The 22,058-nt window shown below is 42.0% G+C and overlaps 1 protein-coding gene across 1 annotated transcript; it reads right to left on the bottom strand.

The window, feature by feature from the left end:
* Window positions 1–3,786: 3,786 nt before the first annotated feature.
* On the bottom strand, window positions 3,787–20,164 carry egln2 (egl-9 family hypoxia-inducible factor 2). Its single transcript, XM_069706423.1, has 6 exons — window positions 19,877–20,164; window positions 17,709–19,177; window positions 7,742–7,861; window positions 7,230–7,366; window positions 6,244–6,311; window positions 3,787–6,128 (listed from the first exon to the last, which is right to left on the bottom strand). The coding sequence occupies exons 2-6, from the start codon at window positions 18,945–18,947 to the stop codon at window positions 6,076–6,078; spliced, it is 1,617 nt and encodes a 538-aa protein (XP_069562524.1). The 5' UTR covers window positions 18,948–19,177; window positions 19,877–20,164; the 3' UTR covers window positions 3,787–6,075.
* Between the last annotated feature and the right edge of the window lie 1,894 nt (window positions 20,165–22,058).

The following is a 22,058-nucleotide window of genomic DNA, read 5'->3' as shown; positions in this document are numbered from 1 at the left end:
TGGACGGACAGACAATCTGAAAACATAATGCCTTGGGCTGCGGCTGTAGCTAGCACAAAGGGAGAAAAAGAGACAAGGGGGAAATATTGTTATTAATTTAGAAGAAATTCGTATTTTGAATTTTCTCTTTTAAAGAAATTCATCTGACTCTTAGAGACAATGAAACCTGCAGACATGACTGAATATTGACAAACTATGGACACAGACAGCCAAATCGCAGCATACTGAAACTTACCACAAGGCAAATTATTTCTGGGAAACCAATACATGAGAGGACAGGGACATTTTTAAATTGCATGAAAATAATCAGATTATAAGAAAACATTGAAGAGTCAGAGGAAATCATCTTGAAACTTAGAAAAGAGGAGTAACACATGGAAGGAAAAATAGTAAATCCTGCATGAGAGACCAGAGCTGAGGACAGAGGAGAGGCCCACTCACTAAAACCAACAGTCACTATTGCCACACCCAATCAGAGAACAGCTTGGCCACATACCCATTTATGGGAGGAGTAATGGTTTGGAGGAATTGCATCATTGCGAATACAGCGCAAAAATCAAATCGAATACCCCTGTGAAGACCCCAATAAAGAAAAGCATTTACATCCCTATGATGTCATGCTTGTTGTTAGAATATACTGCAATATGATACACAGTAGAGTTACTGGACGTCAAGCAAGTGAAGAAAGTGTTTCATTACACGAGTGCACATGCTTTTGGTGCACCTGCTAATTTGTCACGTGCTGTTGTCTTTTCCTGGGTAGGCTGTGTGTGTGTGTGTGTGTACGCCAAGTCTTTACTCTTTGAGACAGTAAAAATAATGAACCTGACTGGGACCAGTGGTCCTAACAGAGAACAAAGCTCAGTCCCAATGAAACATCCCTGAGGTCCTGGTTAAGGTCAGGGTTTGTGTCCAGAACGAATGAAATCATTGTCCTAAGAAGGAAAAGTACGCAAACTTGTGTGTGTGTGTGTGTGTGTGTGTGTGTGTGTGTGTGTGTGTGTGTGTGTGTGTGTGTGTGTGTGTGTGTGTGTGTGTGTGTGTATTCTATCACAATCAGTACAATCAAGAGAAAAGAGAGAGGGACAAATTGTGAGTAAAGTTTACATTCAGCCAGACTCTACAAAGAGGACCATTCACAAAGAGCTCACACGTGAAGTCTTTTATATATATATATATATATATAAAGTGCTGACCTCTGCTGGCTGCTCATGACACTACAGGGAAAATTTAGACCTACACCGTTATGAAGGAAATAAACCACAAGGTGGCGGGAGATGACTACCACAAACAGGTATTTGCAATGAAGCTGTATAAACTTACGCTGCCACATAAATGAAGGTGAATCTTAAAAACAGCCACTTGTGTTGTGACCCCACCAGTCAGATACGAACACTGACACACTATCAAAGATCTCTATATGTTGAGTGATGCTGAGTGAGTGGCCTGGAGTAAATCAAGCCACTTCAATAGATACACTATTACAGGAGAGACACAACTCTGCTGCTTTGGCCTCTGCAGCAAAATGTGAGCAAGAGCTCCGCATCTTTCATCGTCTTGTTATTAGTCCGAGGATTGGCACGGTTTCACATGCTGACCACACTGTTTATATAAAAGGCGAACCAGAAAGACTTATGATCGAAGAAGGGACGTAATCGGGAGGATTTTTTTATTCAGCACACTTGCCAACAGGAGGTGTTTGGTACAATTTGATTGCATAAAATGACAGATAACAAGCTATGATTAGAGCTGGCTGTCAAACACATTAACATACTCGGTGCTATCGTAGCATTGAGTATGTTAATGTTCTTGTCAATTTATGCTTTGATTAGAGGCAGTGCGTAGTTCCTGATTTGCATCAAAGTTGTATCCAGTTTTAGATCATTTTATTTCAGGCAAAGTTCTTCTGCAGTTGCTTGTTTTTATTTGAGAAGTTGGGACTGCTTTTATTAAAATGTATAAAAATATGTAGAACAACATGGGTTTAATTTTCATATCCAGGTACCAGTATATGCATGCGTGGAATATGCTCGCAGTCTCATAAACTGATAATGTTTTGATTAACCAAACGATCATTCGGTAAGTAAACAGTAGAAGCAAACAGTAAATGTTCCACTTAAATTCAGCATAACCACAGATTACTTATAATACTTGTAGCCTATAATTACGAGAAAAGATAACAAGTGGTCATCAGTCATCACTTCACTTGACTGAGCACAGCAGACATTTTGACTTGTCATTGTAGGGAAAGCATAGGCGTATTAAATAATGGCTCATGAATTTATGTAATGAATATGAGCATGAATATCAATTAATCAACATCCAAATGATATTGATACTGAAATAAATCTTGATTCTCAGGCTCGCTGGCCTTCTAACGCTTGTCCCAATCGTCTATTGCACGTGAACTTATAATTATGAGAAAACTATCTGATAATCAACTTTAGGACCATAAGTGTGCATCGGGATCTCGTATTTACAGTTGTTAACTCTTAGAATCTAATTCGGCATATATAATTTTCCAAAATATGAAACTAATAAAGGCTAAAAAAAAACAAAAAACAAACAAGGCCCAGTTCGCAGCACACCGTGTAACTGAATGTATGCTTGGACGAAGGTAGGAATGGGAACACTTCCGAACTTACCTTGCAATCAGCACGTTTTTAAGGTTCCTTTTGTATCAAATCAATTCACTGATTGTTGTCAGTACATCCAATGTTACACGGATAAAAGGAAATGTTATTAGTTAATTCGGCGTACTTTATTGTTCCATAATGTAAATAAATATGAGCAAAAAAAAAAAACGGGGTTTATGTTACCATGTAGTCATGTATGGCAACACAAGGCCTTCCTCCTGTAACTTGCGAAATTTTACATCTACACAGAAGGGAAGGCTTTTAGCGTGACATTTTCTATAATATATTTGTCATTGAAAACCCCACTTATATTGATGTTCATGCTCGTATCCATTACATTAAATGATCAGGTAGCTGACAAAACGTGATCAGACAAGGTAGCTGGTGAAGAAATACCATCGAGCAGATGAATATCCATAGCTTGTTGATTGAGACCAAAACAGAGATAAAAGAATAATGAATGTTGGACTTACATCAGTCAGCTGGCCAAATGGATGACTTTAAAATGACAGTAGTGTCGCTGCAAGCTGGCTGTGTACTTGAGAAAAGTGTTGCTAAATCAAACTCTGCTCTGTGACCATAAATCTGTCAATGCAGCTTTGTTATCTTTATCTGGAGATGTGGGAACTCACATTTACTGTCAGCTAATTGTGTATTCATTGTGAACATGAAGGCATGAATGCCAAACAGTCTGTCAGTAGTTATTTAAGCATTTAAAATACAGATCAAACTCAAATCGCGGTGGCATTTGAGACAATCTTGTATAATTCAGTTTTAAGACACAATGTTCCAGCCATTTAAAAAAAAAAAAGCACTATATGTAGTTGTTAAGATTTCACGTTAATCCTCTCCTTTGTAAACCTGTGTTGAAGAGCTTCTGATGGCTCTCCACCAGTACCAGTCAGTACTCCAGGCATTTATTGCTCTGGCCTTGGCAACCCATCAGTTACTATTTACATTTTAAGTCACCAGGGCAGATCCTTTTATCTGTTGCCTTACATAGCGATCACATCATGATAAACCTTTGTCATCTGGTCCTGTATCAGTATTTGAAGACAATGCAGATTCTAACTAAATATTTGTAAGAGTTGTGTGTAACTTTGAGAAAGAAAAAGAAAGGGCTCAACATGGTTTTACATAAGCACACATATATATCTGGGGAACAGGTCATCTTTATTCATGTTTTTCATTTTAAGCCTGATGATAAACATGCCTACCTCAGAGTGTCTCTCTGAGCCCTGGACTGTAACACAGAGCACTTTCACTAATAACCATAAAGATGGTGACTCCTCTTCACTGCACCACATATGATTAGCTTCACTCTCCCGGTACAGACAATTACTGACATATTTGTTAATTTAGCACCTGCTTTAAAAACTAAAGAAAATGATCAAAACTGACACATATTTTGCTAGATTCTTAACTGATAACTCTTCTGACAGTCTTTTAAGGGGCTGTCATTTGAACCATTTTCCATATCCAAAGACAGAATAAGTGTGTGATATTCATAGTACACTCAGCAATTACATTTATCTAGAGAGAGACTGAGATTGTTCGTATCCATCATCAAAAATGTGTCTGGTGCTGCTCTCTTGGTCTCATCCCACTTGAAAAAAACAAACAGCTGAATTAAAAAGCCATTTAGGTTCAATTTTCCCCAGTAAAACAATTACAATTTCTTGTGTGTACAAAAACAGACAAGTTTTAATTAAATAGTTAACAAAAAATAGGCAAACAATTTCCATTTGTTCTCACTTTTTTTTTTTTTTTTAGTTCCTATTGCATTTGAATGATCATATAATCCACAGCATAAAGGCATTAATCTACTGTACATTTTTAGTTAAATTGTTTTTCTATCATTCACGCATGGCATTTTAAACAATAAAGTGCTTTTAAAAATAACTTTCTCTTTCTCTCACACACCAAGACAATACCTGCAACCCTCTTCAAGACGGTGGAATTTGTCACATACATGTGCAAGTATACACATTTACACACAAATACTCAATCCCACACATGAGCAGGCGGATACGTTCACCCAGCTGTTCACATACAGTGTATGCTTGACTCTGTGCTTTATACCTTAATGGTTTTTAAGTCTTAAATATTCAGGCTGACTGAGGTTATGATTTTGTTAAGAACTGTTTATTAAAACTTTGTCATTTTTATTCATTTTCTTTAAAAAATTTTTTAGCTGGTGTTGTCCATCTTCTCTTTCTGTGTGTGTGTCTTTTCAGCATCCACACGGGTGATACACATGATTTCCATCATATTACGAACCGGCGAGAGTCAAGCCGGATCTGCACACAGGGATACTGTATGAGCGCACACGCACATACGCACAAATACACACGCGAAAAACACTCCAGCTTTGTCAAACCCTGTCTCGACCCCTGTCACCGCACAGCTTGCCTCTTGTCTCAGGTGTGAGCCGTGTATCTCAGTCCTACAGAGAGCACTGCACCTCAAGTATGTAGAAAAGCTTTATGTGCTCTAGGGTTTAGTCTTAAAAATCTGTTACACACATTACAACTACTAAACAAAAGCAAAATGAAAGGTTCATGCTGGAGTCTCACATTTTGAGGCTCTTGCTTAAAAAAAAAATAAAAAAAAAAATCTTTTTTTTTTCTTCTGAGCCAGATAAAGTCCTGAAATACTTTGTGAACTCTGTGCAGTGTGCTACACAGAGTAAAAACCAGTGTAGAGTTGTCCTCGTGCACTGATTATTACTTGTGAGCTGATCGTTGTAATGTCGAGTTTGAGCCAGGACCGACTGAGCGTGTGCCACGGTTCAGCTTTCCACTGGCTGACAATCACTCGATGCCCCGTCAAGGTCCATTTCTTTTTCTGTCTTTACACTGACCTCACGTACACAGCTGCCCACATCGTGAGACAAGGGGGCCACATCACAGACGACGGGGAAGAAGGAATTTCAGGGCACTGATTTTTACTGCTTGTGCCCCATTTTCGCCCTGTCTGTTCACCGATTCATCATTCGTGTTTGAATTGAAAATGACACCAGAGCTACGTAAAACATTGACATCTCAATACATCACATCACTGATAACTGAGCAGGCAAAACTGCAACAAAATAACAGGAGGGAGTCTCTTATTTTTCAGGTAGCTGTCTTCATCGACGATCAAGTGAGGCGTTTTCTTCTTCTTTTGCGGCGGCTCGTAATTCTAAATTTCACCTTTGCCATACAATCCAGTCAACTGTGCTCTATATTTCTGACCTATCTTTGAGCAGCAGCCCAATCATACGGCGGTAGAACATCACATCACGTCCTGTGACGTGAATCTGACACTCAAGAGTGGTGCGGAGCTGCGGTGATGACTGACAAGTTTAACGGTGTCTCCCGTTATGATCACAACATCCATTAGCAGTCCGGGAAGGCACATAATACTTTGAGAGTGCACTCCAGTCATTCGATGAGATTTATGTCCTGCTGTTTTGAGTGACAGGCACTTGAACACCTTTCTGTCCCGTTGCTATGGACACAAGTAATACAGAAAGAGTTTATTAGTTACATGCAATATTTATTGCACCAAATATAAACAGAAGTGATGCAGTGCATAAACAACCAAGGAGAAAGAAGAGACTTACCCAATCTATATTTCTCTTTAGCCTCTGCTCTCTCTTTGGCATCGAAGTACCAGACTGTGATGGCATAGCTGCAAGACACAAAAGGGAGAGGTTGAAATAAGACGAAAAGACGAAAAGATAACATCGTTTTTGGACACATTATATAATATATATTGTCTAGTGTCCAAAATGGAATGATCTTAGGTTTGAATCAAAATTGAGTTAACATTTAAAAGTCCTAAAAATGATCTTCATAAGAAAAGAAGATATTTGAATTGCTGCTATACAACGACATCACTGTTCGTGAGTCTTTTCTGGAGACGGATGCTTGAATAGTCAGCAGTTAAACACATCTTATTACTTCTTGTTTAAATTGTACATGCCAATATGCAGTGCAGCTGCTGGATTTTTTTTTTTTTTTTTTTAAAGGACAAAACGGATTATCAAACTGTGGAAATTGCCATAAAGTAAATCGTGTAATTTCCTGCTACACGTACAAAGAACACATTACAAACAATGTTTAATCGTTCGTGTCGTAACGGAGTAAGTTAACTATCCTGGTAGCAGATGTTTCAGGCACCAGAGGGTTAATTTCTACAGTTTCTCATCTCTCCTGTGGGGCTGTGTTGTTTATTCCTGTCTCTCATGTCTGTGCCTCTCCAGCACGAGAGTCCTGCAATCGAACCTTCCTCCCCTCCCTCCCTCCCACCGACCTCCTCAGGAAACACATACTTCCTGCCTCCGGCCCCACCTTGCCCCCCAGCAGTCAGGAGAGGAGAGAGGAGCGCGTAAAAGTGTACATGTCACATGTCTTCAATTGGCGCCGCTGTTCGACACAATGATTTAAGTAGCAGTGTGCAAGTGCTTACATCAGTCTGTTTATGTACAGTAGGTCTATCTTATATTCGCATCAAGTAAGCATCAACAGATGTGGATCCTTGTTTCTCTATTTGTTTGCGTAGTCAATTTTTTTCCCCATCACTTTTTGATTAGTAGAATTTACTAACCGAGTGTCGTAGGCCGGCTTGACTTCATGTGGGTTCCTGCGGTCAGACCAGAAGATGAGCAGCCGGTCAAATAGAGGTTCGATATTTGCTACCACATTTTTTCCTTCAGGATAAATCTGCAGCAACCCTCCTTCTTTCTGCAAAGACAAATGCACACAAAAACATAAACACAAAATATTCTCTGTATGCTGGCAATACAGAATTTTACAAGTAATTCCGAGATTCAGAATGTCGTTTTTTCTTTTTACCATGAAGCATTTCAGGTTTTAGTCGAGCTACTTAATGTAAAATATAATTAAATGGCCTTTAAAAAGGACATTGAAAGACCATAAAGTTTTTGTAATAATACCAATTTCATATTACATTTAAGCCTATGTACCATGATGTGTATATTAACACTGCTCTGAAAATAAACACGGGCTTTGATGTTACGTTTTCATGATGATCCACAAATGTTTAAAAAAAAAAACAACCTATTTTGTAAATCAAATTGATACTGATGATAAATGTACCTTGACATCCCAGTTCTTGTTAAGATAGTAGATACACGTGATGCAGCGTCCATCACCATTCGGGTTGTCAACATGGCGGACGTACCCTGCCCCGTTGCCTGGGTAACAAGCAACCATGGCCTAAAAGCAGAAGAAATGAGATCATTAGTTGTGCTTTTTTTTTTATATTGATCTTAGACAATAAAAAAAATAAACCAATGGATGTGGAATTAAAACAAAAAAAAAATGTTTTGACAGCGTGTAATTTAAACCGTTTATTCTCTGTATCCAAAAACCAGACATGACAGTCTCGGAAAAATCTTGCTGACCAATCAACGATTAGAAATTTCCGCCCGCGCAGGGAACATACAAAAGACTTAATCTCTTCCACTAGTCCCATCTGTTGCCTTTTAACTTCCCCACTGTGCCTTTTTTACATGAAGACTCTTTGAAAAGTTAATATTACGTTCCATGAGGTAATTTGTGAGCGGAGCAGCAGAGCAGAGAAATATGTCAGAGTTCAGCTGTTTTTCCCAGCTAAGAAACGATCTGCAGATACAGTATCCATTTTCAAACAATGGTCTCACGCTGGTATTTCCCCTGCTTGACGTCTGAGCGTTGGGAGGCTGCGAAGCAGGAGAGCGCTGCTTTCTCTGGGGAGACCGAGGGAAACCGAGACCTGCGTGAAACCTCCAGTCAATGCACATTCCAAACCCAAACCAGGGCCACTGTGAGATCATGTGACGGCAAAATGTTCCGTAAGATAAAAGACGGAACTGCACCAGGGTCAAAATGAGCCGAGTGTGAGGCTATGTCAGTGTGACATATCGGTCGGAAACCACGGGAACATGCTCGTGTTTCAGGCCAGAGCATATACGTTTCCAAACAGGCTCCTCTGGCCGTCATAAGCTTTCAGTCGCTTCAGTATAGCGAGAAAAGCCTACAGCCGATTCAATTGCTCACATCCGTATTTGCCGGCAGAGAGAGATTTCAGGTCATGATAGAGTTGGAGGCGTGCAGGATAATAACTTCTCTGTTATCTATCCAGGGTGACAACAAAAGAAGATACTGTCATTGTCTTGACTTATATTATTCTGCATGGGAAGCAGACGGTCCAACTGTGGAGTCGGTGCAATCACTTCAGCTCTGTGATGCGATCACTCATGACTAACAGGTTCCACACTGCTGCAGTATCGATTTAACTTGCCTGACGCTATCATTTAAAGTTCTAGTACGACGAGAGAAATCAAAGACTGCTCGCATAGATTTCTAAGACAAACGCACCTGTCTTTGTGTCGTTTGTCAAACTCAAAGAAAAGTGGCGGTAGCTGTGCTCTGTGCGAGAGGGCTTCGGTCCGAGCGCATGCCGCCCTGCTCCTCCTCATTCGCAGCCAAGTGAGTTTGGGTGTGTTGTGCGTGACTCTGCTCAGCCGCCATTGTCAGCTCTCATTAGTGGCCAACGCTCGCAGTCGGAGCTCATTAACCTCTGGACCTTCTGCTCCCGGCGCCAACTGCCGAGCGGAGTCTCTCAGTCAAACCGCACATGTCGCATGTAAATAAACACGTGTGTGTATGGTCATTGGAAACATGACTGCATTTAAAGTCATTAGAATAATTCAAATCTGCCCTGCGAGCACTGCGAGTGATCCGTTTTGTCAAAGCAAACATCTTTCACTTGGTCTCTTCATTTAGGTATGTGTGTGTGTGTGTGTGTGTATATCCGTGTTTGACATTATGGGTATATGTCCACTAACAGAAAAGAAAAAAAAAATGTCTAAACTCTATTAGCATCTCTTCATTTCATGTGCGAGCTTGTTTGGAAACCGTTTCTTCGACATCCACGTTGTTAAAGCACAACATTATCACTCATCCGGAGGCGTGCTTCTGGTCACTCGGCCGATGTAGGGTCCAATGTTCAATCCCTTTTAGCTCCGTTTTTGTCTCCACCACCTCCTGAGGCTAATACCTGGCTATTATACTGCTCTTTAGTTTTAGTTTGTCAGATAGCTGCTAACTTTGTTGAGAGTGAACCAAAACAGTAAACTTGCAGGTGAGACCCTGCTAAGGTGAGCAGAGAGGCAAATTCAGGTGATCATTCTGTGTAGGTATCACTGAGGGAGTTCTTTCACACTGTCAAACTGTTTTCGATTGATACAATGATAATGTTAAAGGTACCCTGTGGGATTTGTGACCAGTTTCAATTCTTTTATGACAAAAACAAAGTCCTTAAAGACAATGTATTTTGATGAGAAACAACTCATTTAAACATAACTTGTGCCAACAAAAATCTTTGCACACTACCTTCATTTTGAGTTTTCAGTTTTTTTTTTTTTAGTCCCAACTGATAATTAATTTCTGAATTGAAACTACCAAGAGAAAATTTTTAACTATTATATATATATATATACACATACACACACACACACATATATATATATATATTATTGATTAAAATAATCCTAGTACTTAAATAAACAAATAGGTTTTATTTTAAAAACGCAAATGGCCCATGAAATCATTCACGGTATTTACATTGCTGGACGTGCTTTGTCCAAGGATGACCGTGACTTCTTTTTTTTTTTAAGGAAGTATGTTTTCCAAGCAAGTAGCTTTTTTTTTAAACTGGTAACAGTCTCAACAGCTGTACTTAACCACAATTAAGAAGTAATATGGCACACCAGACAACTCAGCCTAAACACGTCACATACACGCACATAAACATACATAACGTCTACGTCAAAGACAGCCATATCATTTATGAGGGTTATGTTTTTCATTGTAAACCCACCCCAGGCACTCAAAAGAGATGTGAATTCATCACCCATCATTGCTATTCAAACCAGTTTCATATATATATATATATATCCACATTGTTTCAGCCTCCGCTTGTCAGAGGCTTAAACACACACAGACACACACAATACTCCGTCACACAGCCTGACATTGCACGTCTTCATCCTATCTGTCATCTCTGCCCTCCTTCATCTCTGCTGAGATCTGTGCCCACAATATCTTAAGAGTCTAATTGGCACCAACCACCTGTCTGCCAGGTACCAGCATTAATGCACTAATGGCAGCGCTTGGTAGATACCCGGGCAGCCAAGGTGATGGCCGTCAGGCAGAACAAGATGTTCTGGAGAAGAAGAAAAATAAACTGCAAATGCGTACACGTATTCCGATAAGAGGAATGATGGTGGAGAGAGGTGTGAGGGGTCAGATAAGGCTGAACAAATACAGGCTTACTGCTTGTCAAAGAGATGGCGGGAGAGCATATGTATGTGTGTGAAGTCAAACAGAGCGAAGGAAGTTGCTGCTCGATGGTGATGATTGCAAACTCTTGAGAAGAATTTTGGAAGCAAATCCTTTCAGTGGTTTTTGGTGCTAGGTTTGATTCTGTGATCATTCCGGGATTGTTAACCTAGAAGTAGATATTCCAGTTTAAAATGTTACCTATTTGAAAATGTTCTGTCTGCCATATTACAACTCTACTGTAAAAGACATGTAGGCGGAAGAAAATATTAGTGTGAATGGATACTCGTTCACACTAATATTTTAAGGTCACCATACTTAACAAATCACCAATATCTTCTACTTTATAGGAGTGGGGTATCTTTTTCAAATTTTCAATTAGTCATTAAAAAATATTTGTAAAATCCAATCGTTTACGTGAGTGTCGTCTGGTCTTGAGCTTTGTTTTACTGCTGCCTGGTAGTAATGCATTACTACTGCCAAAAGGTGGCGCATAAAAGCTGTTTGCCAACTGCCATTAAACAACAAAAGAAGGAGAAGAAGTATACATTACTACCAGTCTCGGTAAAACATGTTTGGTCCTGTGAGAACAGACACTACAGCAGAAACACCCAAAGACTACAACAGCTGTTAAAAGGTTCTGTACATGGCACATCATACGTCTACCACAGCTATGCCCAGTCATTTAAGAGCAAGGCACAGAGCAGACGGTCCAGCCACAGAATTACAATCAATGACTCCGTCTCTGTCTTTCTATGCGTCTACATGCTGCAGTGGGTCTTCGTATAATAGTGGACAAGTTCCCAGTGATAATCAAACAGTATCTGATATTCGGTGGTACTATTTAATCTCTTCGGTCAAGTACAGTACTGGTAGAGGTTCACTGCTCTGGTCCCCGTCCCTGTGCCCGTCGTAATCCTTCAGCCCTGACCTATACCCATTTTAATTAAGATCATCTGCATGATCAGCAAAGATGACCGGGATATTTTGTGAGGGATGAATCAGGCCTTGATAAATTCTTGTTGCCTGGGCGGAAGCGTTTGTGTGTCAGTAAAGTGTGACGCCTAAGTGATTCAATAAAACAGCATGTTTATTTCCTTCTTTTTTTTTTTTTTTTTTAAACTATAACCGATATGCAGTGTTGTTTGATCAAATGAGATGAAAACAGAGCAGCATGACCGCCCTCAAAGAATAAAGAACAAGACAAGGAGGTAATTTCTTCAAGCAAACTCTGCTGCTCTGAAAAGTGTGTACTAGCAGGCTTAAAAAGTCCTCAGACTCCTCGCAGTTTCACAATGGGACAGCCCTGATCCTCGTGGATTAACGGAAACATGCATCAAAGTCTGCGAGTCTTTGATGGTGAACGATGGGAGGGGGCCAGGTTGTTGCTCAAGGACATTTCAACACAACAAATATTAGTCAGCTCTGGAGCTAAAACCAGCTGAGTCACTAACTGACAAGCAGCACTGCCATCTTGCTTCATTTCCATGGCTAATTACTCACAAGCAGCTTGGATGACACAGGATGAGATGGCAATCAGGATGAGCTTTTATTAATTGTTCCAACCAAATTGAATGAGAGAAGTGAAGGAGATAAATGTCTGAGTTAAAGTGAATTATGCTGAACTGCTTTGTCAGTCAGAGCTTATAACTGCGCTGTCCTTCCTGATTCATATCATTGACCATTAATTGACTTAGATAACCCTTTAGATTTCTGCTCCGATTGGATGGATAAGGGCTTTTGGTTTCCAAGAAATCACTGGGAAAGTCACGAGTGTGTGTAAGACCAGAAGTGACCGTGGGCTTGATGAGATCAAACTAGGAATCATAAATTGTTTCTGAGCACATAACCCACACTTTGATCCAAGTGGGCGCAGCGCTCACAGTTAAAAAAACAAAACAAACACCTGCTAATGTGCCCAGGCTCTTGATAGATTTACTGGTTTAAATTTACCAAGAAAACTGATTGACTGCTTTACTTCTGCCATAAGGGAGTTGCATCGCAGGCTAAAAAGAATCAGTTGCTAGTTGATGCTGTATATTAGTAACGCAGCAGCAAGCCTGATATCCGTTTGGTAGTGCAGGTTTTGCAGATACATAAGAAGAGGTACATGAGGTGCTTGTAAGTTACAGCTTGTTATATTTGGAGAGGGTGCTGCTTTCTGTACCTGTAGCGTGGGATAAATGGTGTATTTAGAAACACAATCAAACTTTTAATTATTGACATCTGTAAATATAATGCTGTGATTCTGTTTTATGTGAACATTAAAAAACTGGGTGAAATTTGCCCTGCTTCGTCCCCAATGGCTCTCTTTATCCCCGAGTCATCACCAGACATTAGGATGGAGCAAATATCTGCGTGTGTGTGTGTGTGTGTGTGTGTGTGTGTGTGTGTGTGTGTGTGTGTGTGTGTGTGTGTGTGTGTGTGTGTGAAAAAGTGCTTTTTTTTTTTTAATCAATAAATAAAATTAGAGGTAATGCCTGAACTGTAAATGCTCAGTTTGGTTTGTCACAATTCAACCTTTGGGGACACCACCCAGTATTTCTGGGGTTCTGGTGAAGCCAGTGGATATTTTGGCCAAGACTTTCTCTTTCTTCAATTTAGCAACTTGAGACACCAGAATGCAGCTGGAGTGTAAGAGATGACTGATCTCTATAAACAGACAGCTGCATATGTGCAGATAAATAAAAATAAATAATTAAAAAGGCAATAAAGAGCTACATTGTAGTCAGATGGTACACGGTGGCTTTCTGGATTGCATTTCAGCCAATGTGTTCCACCTCTTTTGCTCTCCACATAGACCGTTTACCTGCCTGCAATCAAATCCTGCTCAAACATAATTGGACAATACTTCTCGGTGACAAAATCTTTTCCCTTCGTCTACAGATTCTGCATTCATGTTTTTTGATTGAGTTTATTGAGTATAATTACCGAGTATGATTATTGAGCAAGGCTTGAAATAAAGCTTGTTTTCATTTTTGGCTTTAATAGATTGATTATTCAGCCTGAAAAATTCCAGAAAATAGTATAACATGTCTATAATAGTCCAGGGTGATTTTCTTCAAAGTGTCAGTTTCATCTGAACAGCAGTCCAAACTCCAATGATGTCCAATTTACGATAGCAAAAAGCATCACATTTTTATATTGAACGGGATGAAACAAAAAAATCTATTCACAAAATAGTTGTCAATTATTTATCTGTCACACAACTAATTGATTAATTGACTGATTTCATCTCTAATGCTGGAAAATAGATGTAAAATCTCCAACTGGACTACTTCACACAGTTTTTGATTAAAGCTTTGATGGACACAGATTTCCTGCAGCGCCATCATGCACAGCGGAAATTGGGGCATTATGCACAGCTACTGAAACGCTGTGGAAAAAAAAGAAAGAGCACTGCATCTGTTTCATGTCAGCTGAGGACAGCATGTGACACTGAGAATGATTAAATGACAAAATATATATATATTTTTTAAAGCCGTTTCTGTTTACCGTTTTCTGAATTTAAACAAAACCAATTTTTGAAAAGTAGAAAATTGATCTGTCTGTCCGTCCATCCATCCCAGGAAAGCATTCTGTCTGCACTGTGTCAGTGTTTGGCTTCTCGCTCCTGCCTGCATGGTGGCACTGCTGATCTTCAGGAGGAGCATCTAAGGACACATCGCTGCAGCAGACATTATCATTATGCCGAAACTTGCACTGCGTCGCCCTTTCTCACTCCCTGAACACTACCCCCCCTCCCCCTCCCTTTGCCTTCCACTCTCACTTCCAGTCTATCCCCTCCCACCCTGTGGTCAGTTGTTTTTCTCTTCCCCCTAAAACAAGACTTTCCTACCATCACCTTGGCCCTGAATTACTATTCCTTTAAAAAAAAAAAAAAAAAAAACCAACAACACTATAATCCTTCCTACTGAACATCAACCAGGCTGCAAAACAACACTCCCACTGACTAAAGGGAGACGGGGTTCAGAAATACTACTCGCTGCTGGTGAGGTATTATTTTGGGCATTGCCAGCCCCCTCTCTTTCTCTCTTCGTCTCTTTCATACACAATGCGCAGCTCTACTCTGTATGGGCCTGTTACCAAGGTAACGGCAGGGAAATATTTTGTCTAACTAGCAAAGAAGGGGTTGATAAGACGAAGGAGAGAGGGAGCGAGGACGGAAAAAGCAAAAGGAGGTCAGAACAAAAGACAAGTGGAAAAATGAGTCGGGGAAAAACATGTAAGGTTTGGGGGATGACAAAGAGGACAATGACAGAAAAGACGCAGTGACCTTCTATCAAGCTGCACTTCTGCCCGATCCTCCTTGTTCCCCCCCTCCTCCTCCCCCCCCCGCCCCCCCCTATCACTCCCTCTTTCTCGCATGCACACTCCATCATTGTACCCATCGCGGCGCCGCTGTCTCATGCACTCGTCCGCAGAAACGCCCAGCCAGGACATTTTGTACTGTGCAGCGGGACTTTTTTCTTTTTACGTTCCGAGGGCAAATTAAGTGATCTGGCCCGGGAACAGCTGGCATTTAGCAGTCTGATATTTTCACCAAGGAATCACCCATTTAGTCATCAACATGCCAAAAAAAAGAAAAAAAAAAGAAGAGAGAATGAATAACATAGTGGGCAGTAGGTAACACAACATCACATCCTCTACACTAAAATATAATGCTGTCTAATGCGCTATCGACCACAATAAACTCATCCACCGCTCCGCTCCAGGAAACTAGCTGTATGTCTTTCTCTTTACAGTTCCCTGAACTTGTATAAACTGGCATGAAATCATTTTATATTCACATCATTCTGGTCTGCATTGATGATTTGTATAACACAATTTAATAAAGCTCCAGCACTTAAGAGTTTTTTTTTTTTATTTTTTATAATGAATCTGCCCTCTTTATAGAACAGGCAGTTGAATCAAGGTAACACCTTCAATACGTTATTGATGTCACAGACAAACTCCACTTCAGTCCTTAAAGGAAGCTGGAGTTTAAAGTGTCAGGAGATAAAGACGGGTTTTCACATCTTTTCCTGAGTGCAACAGTGTTTGTGCACAGCGTGCACCACTCATCGGTAAGCACACGTTGTTCTTATTGTGCACTCTGCAGAGGAACTCTAGTATTAAACATATGTAAGCCTCACACCGCTCTGCCCAGACGTTTAGCCGAAGTGCCTTTACTCTCCTGATCGGTATAATTTTTCAAGACCTAGCCTGGAAGCAGCACAGTCAGCCCAAATCTGAGGGAGCAAAGGCTGCCGGTGTGCTGCAGTCCCTTGTTTAAACACTGCCTCCAGCTTACGTAAACGACTGGACGTGCACCGAGGGCAAGGTGCTACGTGTGGCGTTAAACAGATGGGATGAACAAGGCTGTGGGGCAACATCCTGAAAAATCATATAAAATATGGAGTGACAGAAAAGCCACTCTGACTGCTGAGGGGAGATCATTTTAGACATCAGCGTGTTAAATCAGATAAAGATATTTGACATGAATACTGGCCACTTTGCTACATGGTTGCCGCACGTACTGTATATTTCTAAACATTCACTCAACAGCCTCATTTATAACTCTGTGCTTTAAGCAAAGACTGCAGAAGTAAAGCTGTGGTTGCCAGCTTGCGGCTAACAGCTTTCACCTGATTGCCCCAGTGGGGAGCGGTAATGTGTCTGCTTTCCAGATCAGGTCTGACATGCACCAGGAGGGCTTCTGGATTTATTTGTCCCAGTTTGACATGCGTAAAACTAAAACGTTCACTCTCACAATTTCACCAGTTCTATCCATTTTTGATCTCTCACTTGAGAAAATAAGAAAAAAGCTTGAATTAACAAAGTAAGACCCGCTGCTCACAAACATTTCAGATCCTTTCAGTCTGCATCGACTGGAGGTGTATTCTAAATCTTGACTGAACCCAGGGGCTGCTGAGATACTGAGAGGATGTTAGGTAGCAGTCCAGACTGTCATGTAATGGTTAACTCAGCTTTAAGGGACAGACCATTACACCAGACCATGAAAAGCACAATCATAGTGACAAAGTATAGAGCCTTCTACACAGAGAGGGAGACACTCGGGTACAAAGTCTGACGATGTTGTTTCTGAGTGTTCTTCACTCTTTTGCAGTGTTTTTCTATGTTCCAGTGGATGTGTTTGGGGCACTATCTTATATGGTGCGCTGTGGTAAAAAAAAAAAAAAAAAACATCAATGGAATAGAAAAACTGAGGCGTATAGTGTGGACATGTTAAAATAAAGATAAATCCTGCAGCTCATGTGGTATGAGATTTAAGATAAAGGAAACAAACAAACAAACAAACAAACAAAAAACACACTTCTACCATGCCAGCACCATGTTTGTGTGGGTGAATGTGATGATAGAAAATGTTGGGAGAGTAAGCGATGGCAGAGGAGATACAGCCCCCGAGAGGTTTATCTTTGCTTTAACAGAGTACCGGTGGTATGAAGGCAGGGACGGGGGCAAATTTAGGCAGGCCTAAACCCAGGCACAGGGCCAGGTTAGGCGCACACACGCACACGCGCACGCACACACACACGCGCACGCACGCACACACACAAATGCCAGAAACTCACAGGCCTCATCCTGACATTCAGCCCGACACTCTCTCACTGTGGTGTAAGTGTGTGTTTGCCTGCAAAGATGTCTCCATTATAAACTCAAAGACAACTACAACGATGTCACCATACAGGCCTCTTACCCAGAAGCCCACCTGTCCCCACCCTGTGTCCCCTCTCACCTTAGTGCGTCCATTGATGGCACAGTTCCCCAGCTGTGCATTGGCAGCGCTGTACATGACGGCCTCGTCGATGTGAGCCATCAGCGCCCTGATGTTGTCGCACCCGGGCTCCCGTCCCTCCACCCAGGCGATCTGGTCGCCCCGGATGCTCCGCGAGGGAATGCTCTTCTGGCTCACCAGCTGACCGCCCCGAAATTTCCCACTGCGGTTCAGAACCTCCACCTCCTCCAGGACCTTGTCGCCCAGCTCGGGGCCCAGGAAGTTGTCCTTCACACAAATGCCATAGTACTTCATGCAGGGGACGATGTACTGCTGAGCGATGCGCTCGGCTGACCAGCCGATCCCGACAGGGGGCGGTGGGGCTGGGATGGTGTTTACCCCACTGGGGGAGAGCTGGCTGGCTGCAGCTGGCAGTCCTGAGGATGCCCCCTTATGTCCATTGTGCTGGTTAGTATGAGGGGTCAGAGGGGTGAAGGGAGTTGGGTGGTTGCTATGGGAACTGTTGCTGCCGCTGACAGTGACCGTGAGCGGAGCGACTGCTCGGGCCACTCTGGAGGCCTCTGGAGGTTTGTTAGCAACATTTTCATCTTGCAACCTCCTACGCTTAAAGTCAGAGTCTCCTGGAGCAAAAGGTGGGTCGTCAGACTCTCCCAAACCAGGGGACCCCGCTGTGAGGCCGTTAAGAGTTTCTGACGCCATGTCCCGGTTCTCCCCACCCCTCCGTTTCTGCTGTTGCGCCTGTCTGGCTTTTAGGTCACTATTGATTCTCCTCACTACTGAAGGACACTTCTCGTGTGCAGTCCAGTCCCCATTCTCCATCAGACAGGCTCTGCTGGTGAGAGGGTACGTGGGGCCGGCTTCCTGGCCCGCCACCCCCTTCACTTGCGCGGGGTAACCATTTGGCGTGTGAGCCAAAACGCCCGCGTGGTTCCCCTCCACGGTGGCAGAAGGAGACACCACCCCGCCGTTGTAAAGCGGCACGCCGGTTTTGGACTGCTTCGTCGGGGTTGTGATTCCGGGGGAGTCGGTCTGAGAGGCCAGCCCCGCGAGCAGCTCCGCGGCCGTGGGGCTCCCGACCGGCGCCGCGCGGAAGCCGTTCAGCCCCATGTCCGCGCGGCACGCGTGGTGAATCTCTGCCGGTCCACAGACGAGCTGCCTTCTCTCCTGCGCGGCTGAAGCAGCGACGCATCCGCGGGAAGAGCTTGGGTTTAAAAGGTCCGTCTGTCCCAAACTCTCCATTTCATCTCGTCATCTCCTGGAAGCGCACGTACTTCACGTCCTCGCCTCATGTTCTAGCTGAGCCGCTGCTGTCTCTGACGGAGAGGAGCCCCGCCGCCGCCGCCGCAGCCGCGAGAAGTTGCATGTCCGAGTCCCCTGCCGCTGCCTCCCATCGCTCTCGTTTAAATGCTCTAAAGCTGCGCGTTTCTTTGTATCCGTCTTGGAAACATTTTTAGACCGTGTAGAAATATCTGTGGGGAGTAAAATGATACAAGTTAGACCTATAAATAGCACAGTGCAAGACCACCTGTCACAGAGGGCTGAAGTAAATAAATCGACAATATGTATGGTGTAACAAACGCCCGGGCTGTACAGTGTTTCTGTAGGCCGAGTGAAGACATTTTAAGTGTGTGGGGGGGGACAGTGGCAGGTAACTGGGCTGTAGCCTGTATCATTTCCATCATAATCACATGCTATTTGAATTCAATGAACCAAAATTAGGATGTCCAGGGTACAATTTTTACTGCAGCTCTGTAGCCAAGTTTTAATCATAAAAAGGAGGACATTTTTTCAAGGAATGAAGGCCAAGAACAACTCACTTTTACTCAAAAACATACAACGAAATGAGACTAAAATGACAAAATATACACTAATTATAACATTTCTGCTTTAAATTTAAGCATCTGCAATTTGATTTTGTGTTTTTTTTGTTGTTGTTGTTGTTGTTGGATTAAACACCCATTAAAAATACTTATATTCCGTCTTTGTCCGCTATTGATTAGCCTACCAATTTAGCAGGCTCCGGATTTAACAGTTGAGCAGAGCCTGACGTCAATTTAATGGATCTGTTGAAAACACACGTTTTCAGTGTAAAATAACTTAAATACGAAGCGAATAGCGTCAAAGAGCGAGTCAAATGTCTCCCGGCGGGACCGCGATCCTCAGCTTACCTACGGCAGCCTGCAGCAATGCAAATCCTCAGCGAGCGTACGTGACAGGCTGAGAGTACGCATGTTATTTCCGGGACTGTCTTGCCCGTGTGTGCGTCTCATCCAATTTTCGCGTCGGTTATAAATAATTTCCAGGTGCTGATGGCAGCCGAGGGCGACCGGACACGTTCAACCCGACACAGGGACGAAGCGAGATGCTGGGAGCCACACAAGGTCCGCTCAATCACTAAAAAAAAAAAGAAAAAAAAGCGTTCCCCTTGTGTCGGTGAGCGACCCCAGTTTGTGTCTGCCTCCCCCCCACCACCACCACCACCACTACCACCACTGTTCTTCCTCCTCCTCCTCGCACAGCCCCCTCTCTCTTTCCACCGCCGCCTGTCATTTACATGCATACAGGCCATGTGACCACATAGGCCACATCGGTACAACCGAACCTTCCGCTGCGGACTGCCTCATTTCACGACAGAAAACAAGACATATTGTCAAGATTTTAACTTTCAACTTCTTCAGGGATTCATTTATTTACTTATAGTTATATGTGTCTGTGCAAACGTACCAATGCCTGATCTACAGTAGGAAAGTATGCAAAAGTACGAGTAAAAGAAGAAAATGTCCCCTGCGATTCTTTGAGTACACTGACGCATTCATTTGTGACATTTATTGGGGTACAGTATTTGGTTGGTATGGAGACGATTTATTTATTTACCATTTAAGGTTCAATCATTTAACAACGTGTGCATTTTCATGACTTTATCATCAATGATTGCAAAGTAAGCAATAAATGAACATAAAAATAAATAAATGTACAGTGGAGTAAAAAGGAAAGGAAGAGTAACAAGTTGCGTAACATGGACGTAGTTAGAAGTTGAACCGCAGTACCTGAGTAAATGTGTTAACTTGCCAGTCACATGCATGTCAGCCTTCATTCACACTCACACACATACAACACTCTTTATACTGTATACTGCAGAGGCATATACATGGAAGCTAAAAGTCTGTTTTATCAGATTCAGTTCTTAATCTGTCTTTGACACGTGTTTGACGTGTGCACATATAAGGAGGTGGCTGCAAATTAGCTTCAACTACAGACAACACAATTGCACAAGTACCCCTACATTTTTCAAGTTAATCGATAATTTTGACAGAAAAGATAATTCAGTGAATGCCTGATAAATCAAGAGACTTCACGCTAAGTGAAGTGAAAATGCTGTTAATCCACTATTGCAATAAATCAGCCTCGCTGCTCAATGGCCAAACACAACCAGACATATTCAAAACAGAAGCAGCAAAACCTCAACCAGCTGACAAATTTCTATTATTTCACAATTTATACTGCAATATTTTGCACAGCCCAATAGGATTTGGTTGTTTGATGTTTGTAGCAGTTGTACAGTTTCTATCAGTATTGAGAGTGAGTGAGTTTTGATGTGTGTGTCGTTGTCATGATGTTGGACTTTGTGACCTCAGCACTAAACCCCGGGCAAGATAACTCTGCTTACATTGGACACATTATGGTCCACCTATGTATTTACATAGCAAGAGGAAATGAGGTAATGTACCATTATGAAGCCAGGCCAGGGGTTAGGGCACTGGATTAGCACTTCAAGTTGAGAGATTAGGGACAGAGTGTATTGACACAACATTGGCACGCCATGTCCATCACGTGCATCCAGTGCAGCCCTCGCTCAGCCTATAGGAGGTATTAAAACTGGCATGCTTATGTAGTATATACAAACATGTTAATGCCACTGGTCCTCATCTTCAGCATGAGCAGTCACCCACAATGAACCTTGAGATCAGAAGTGCCCAAATTCTTTCCGATGAAGGGCCAAGAATTAATCTGGATGGAGGGCTGAAGATCCAAAAGTAAATGTTTATTGTTCTAAAACTAAAATATAATTTCAGAATAATTAAAACACGACTTTTTAAAAACAATATTCCCAATAATAATTGTATTATATTGCAGAAATTCTTTAATTGCCAATTCAATTATTTATTTTTCTCTTGTTAGCGCCTCGATCTGTCATCTTGACTGGCAGCCCAAAGTCACTGACATAGGACACACTAACAGCACATGAACATTAGCAGGAAAGAGAGAATACAACCATTTTTGCTAGATAAGACGTAGGCCAAAGTAATTTAATAGAGAAGCTTAACAGCACCACTGCACATTGCTGTAAAA

Source organism: Brachyistius frenatus, unplaced genomic scaffold (assembly GCF_029030835.1).
Source record: "Brachyistius frenatus isolate BFR_SWC_R1_liver_20210118 unplaced genomic scaffold, ASM2903083v1 Contig_62, whole genome shotgun sequence".
In the NCBI taxonomy this organism is placed as follows: Eukaryota; Metazoa; Chordata; class Actinopteri; family Embiotocidae; genus Brachyistius; species Brachyistius frenatus.
This window is presented reverse-complemented; position numbering and strand designations above follow the sequence as displayed.

Excerpts from the sequence above, each read along its gene's own strand:
- egln2 (XM_069706423.1), bottom strand. The coding sequence starts at position 18,947 with ATGGAGAGTTTGGGACAGACGGACCTTTTAAACCCAAGCTCTTCCCGC. Across the intron at positions 6,312-7,229 it reads AAGCCGGCCTACGACACTCG|CTATGCCATCACAGTCTGGT; the intron begins GTTAGTAAATTC and ends TGTGTCTTGCAG. Across the intron at positions 6,129-6,243 it reads TAAAGAGAAATATAGATTGG|CAACGGGACAGAAAGGTGTT; the intron begins GTAAGTCTCTTC and ends TTGTGTCCATAG.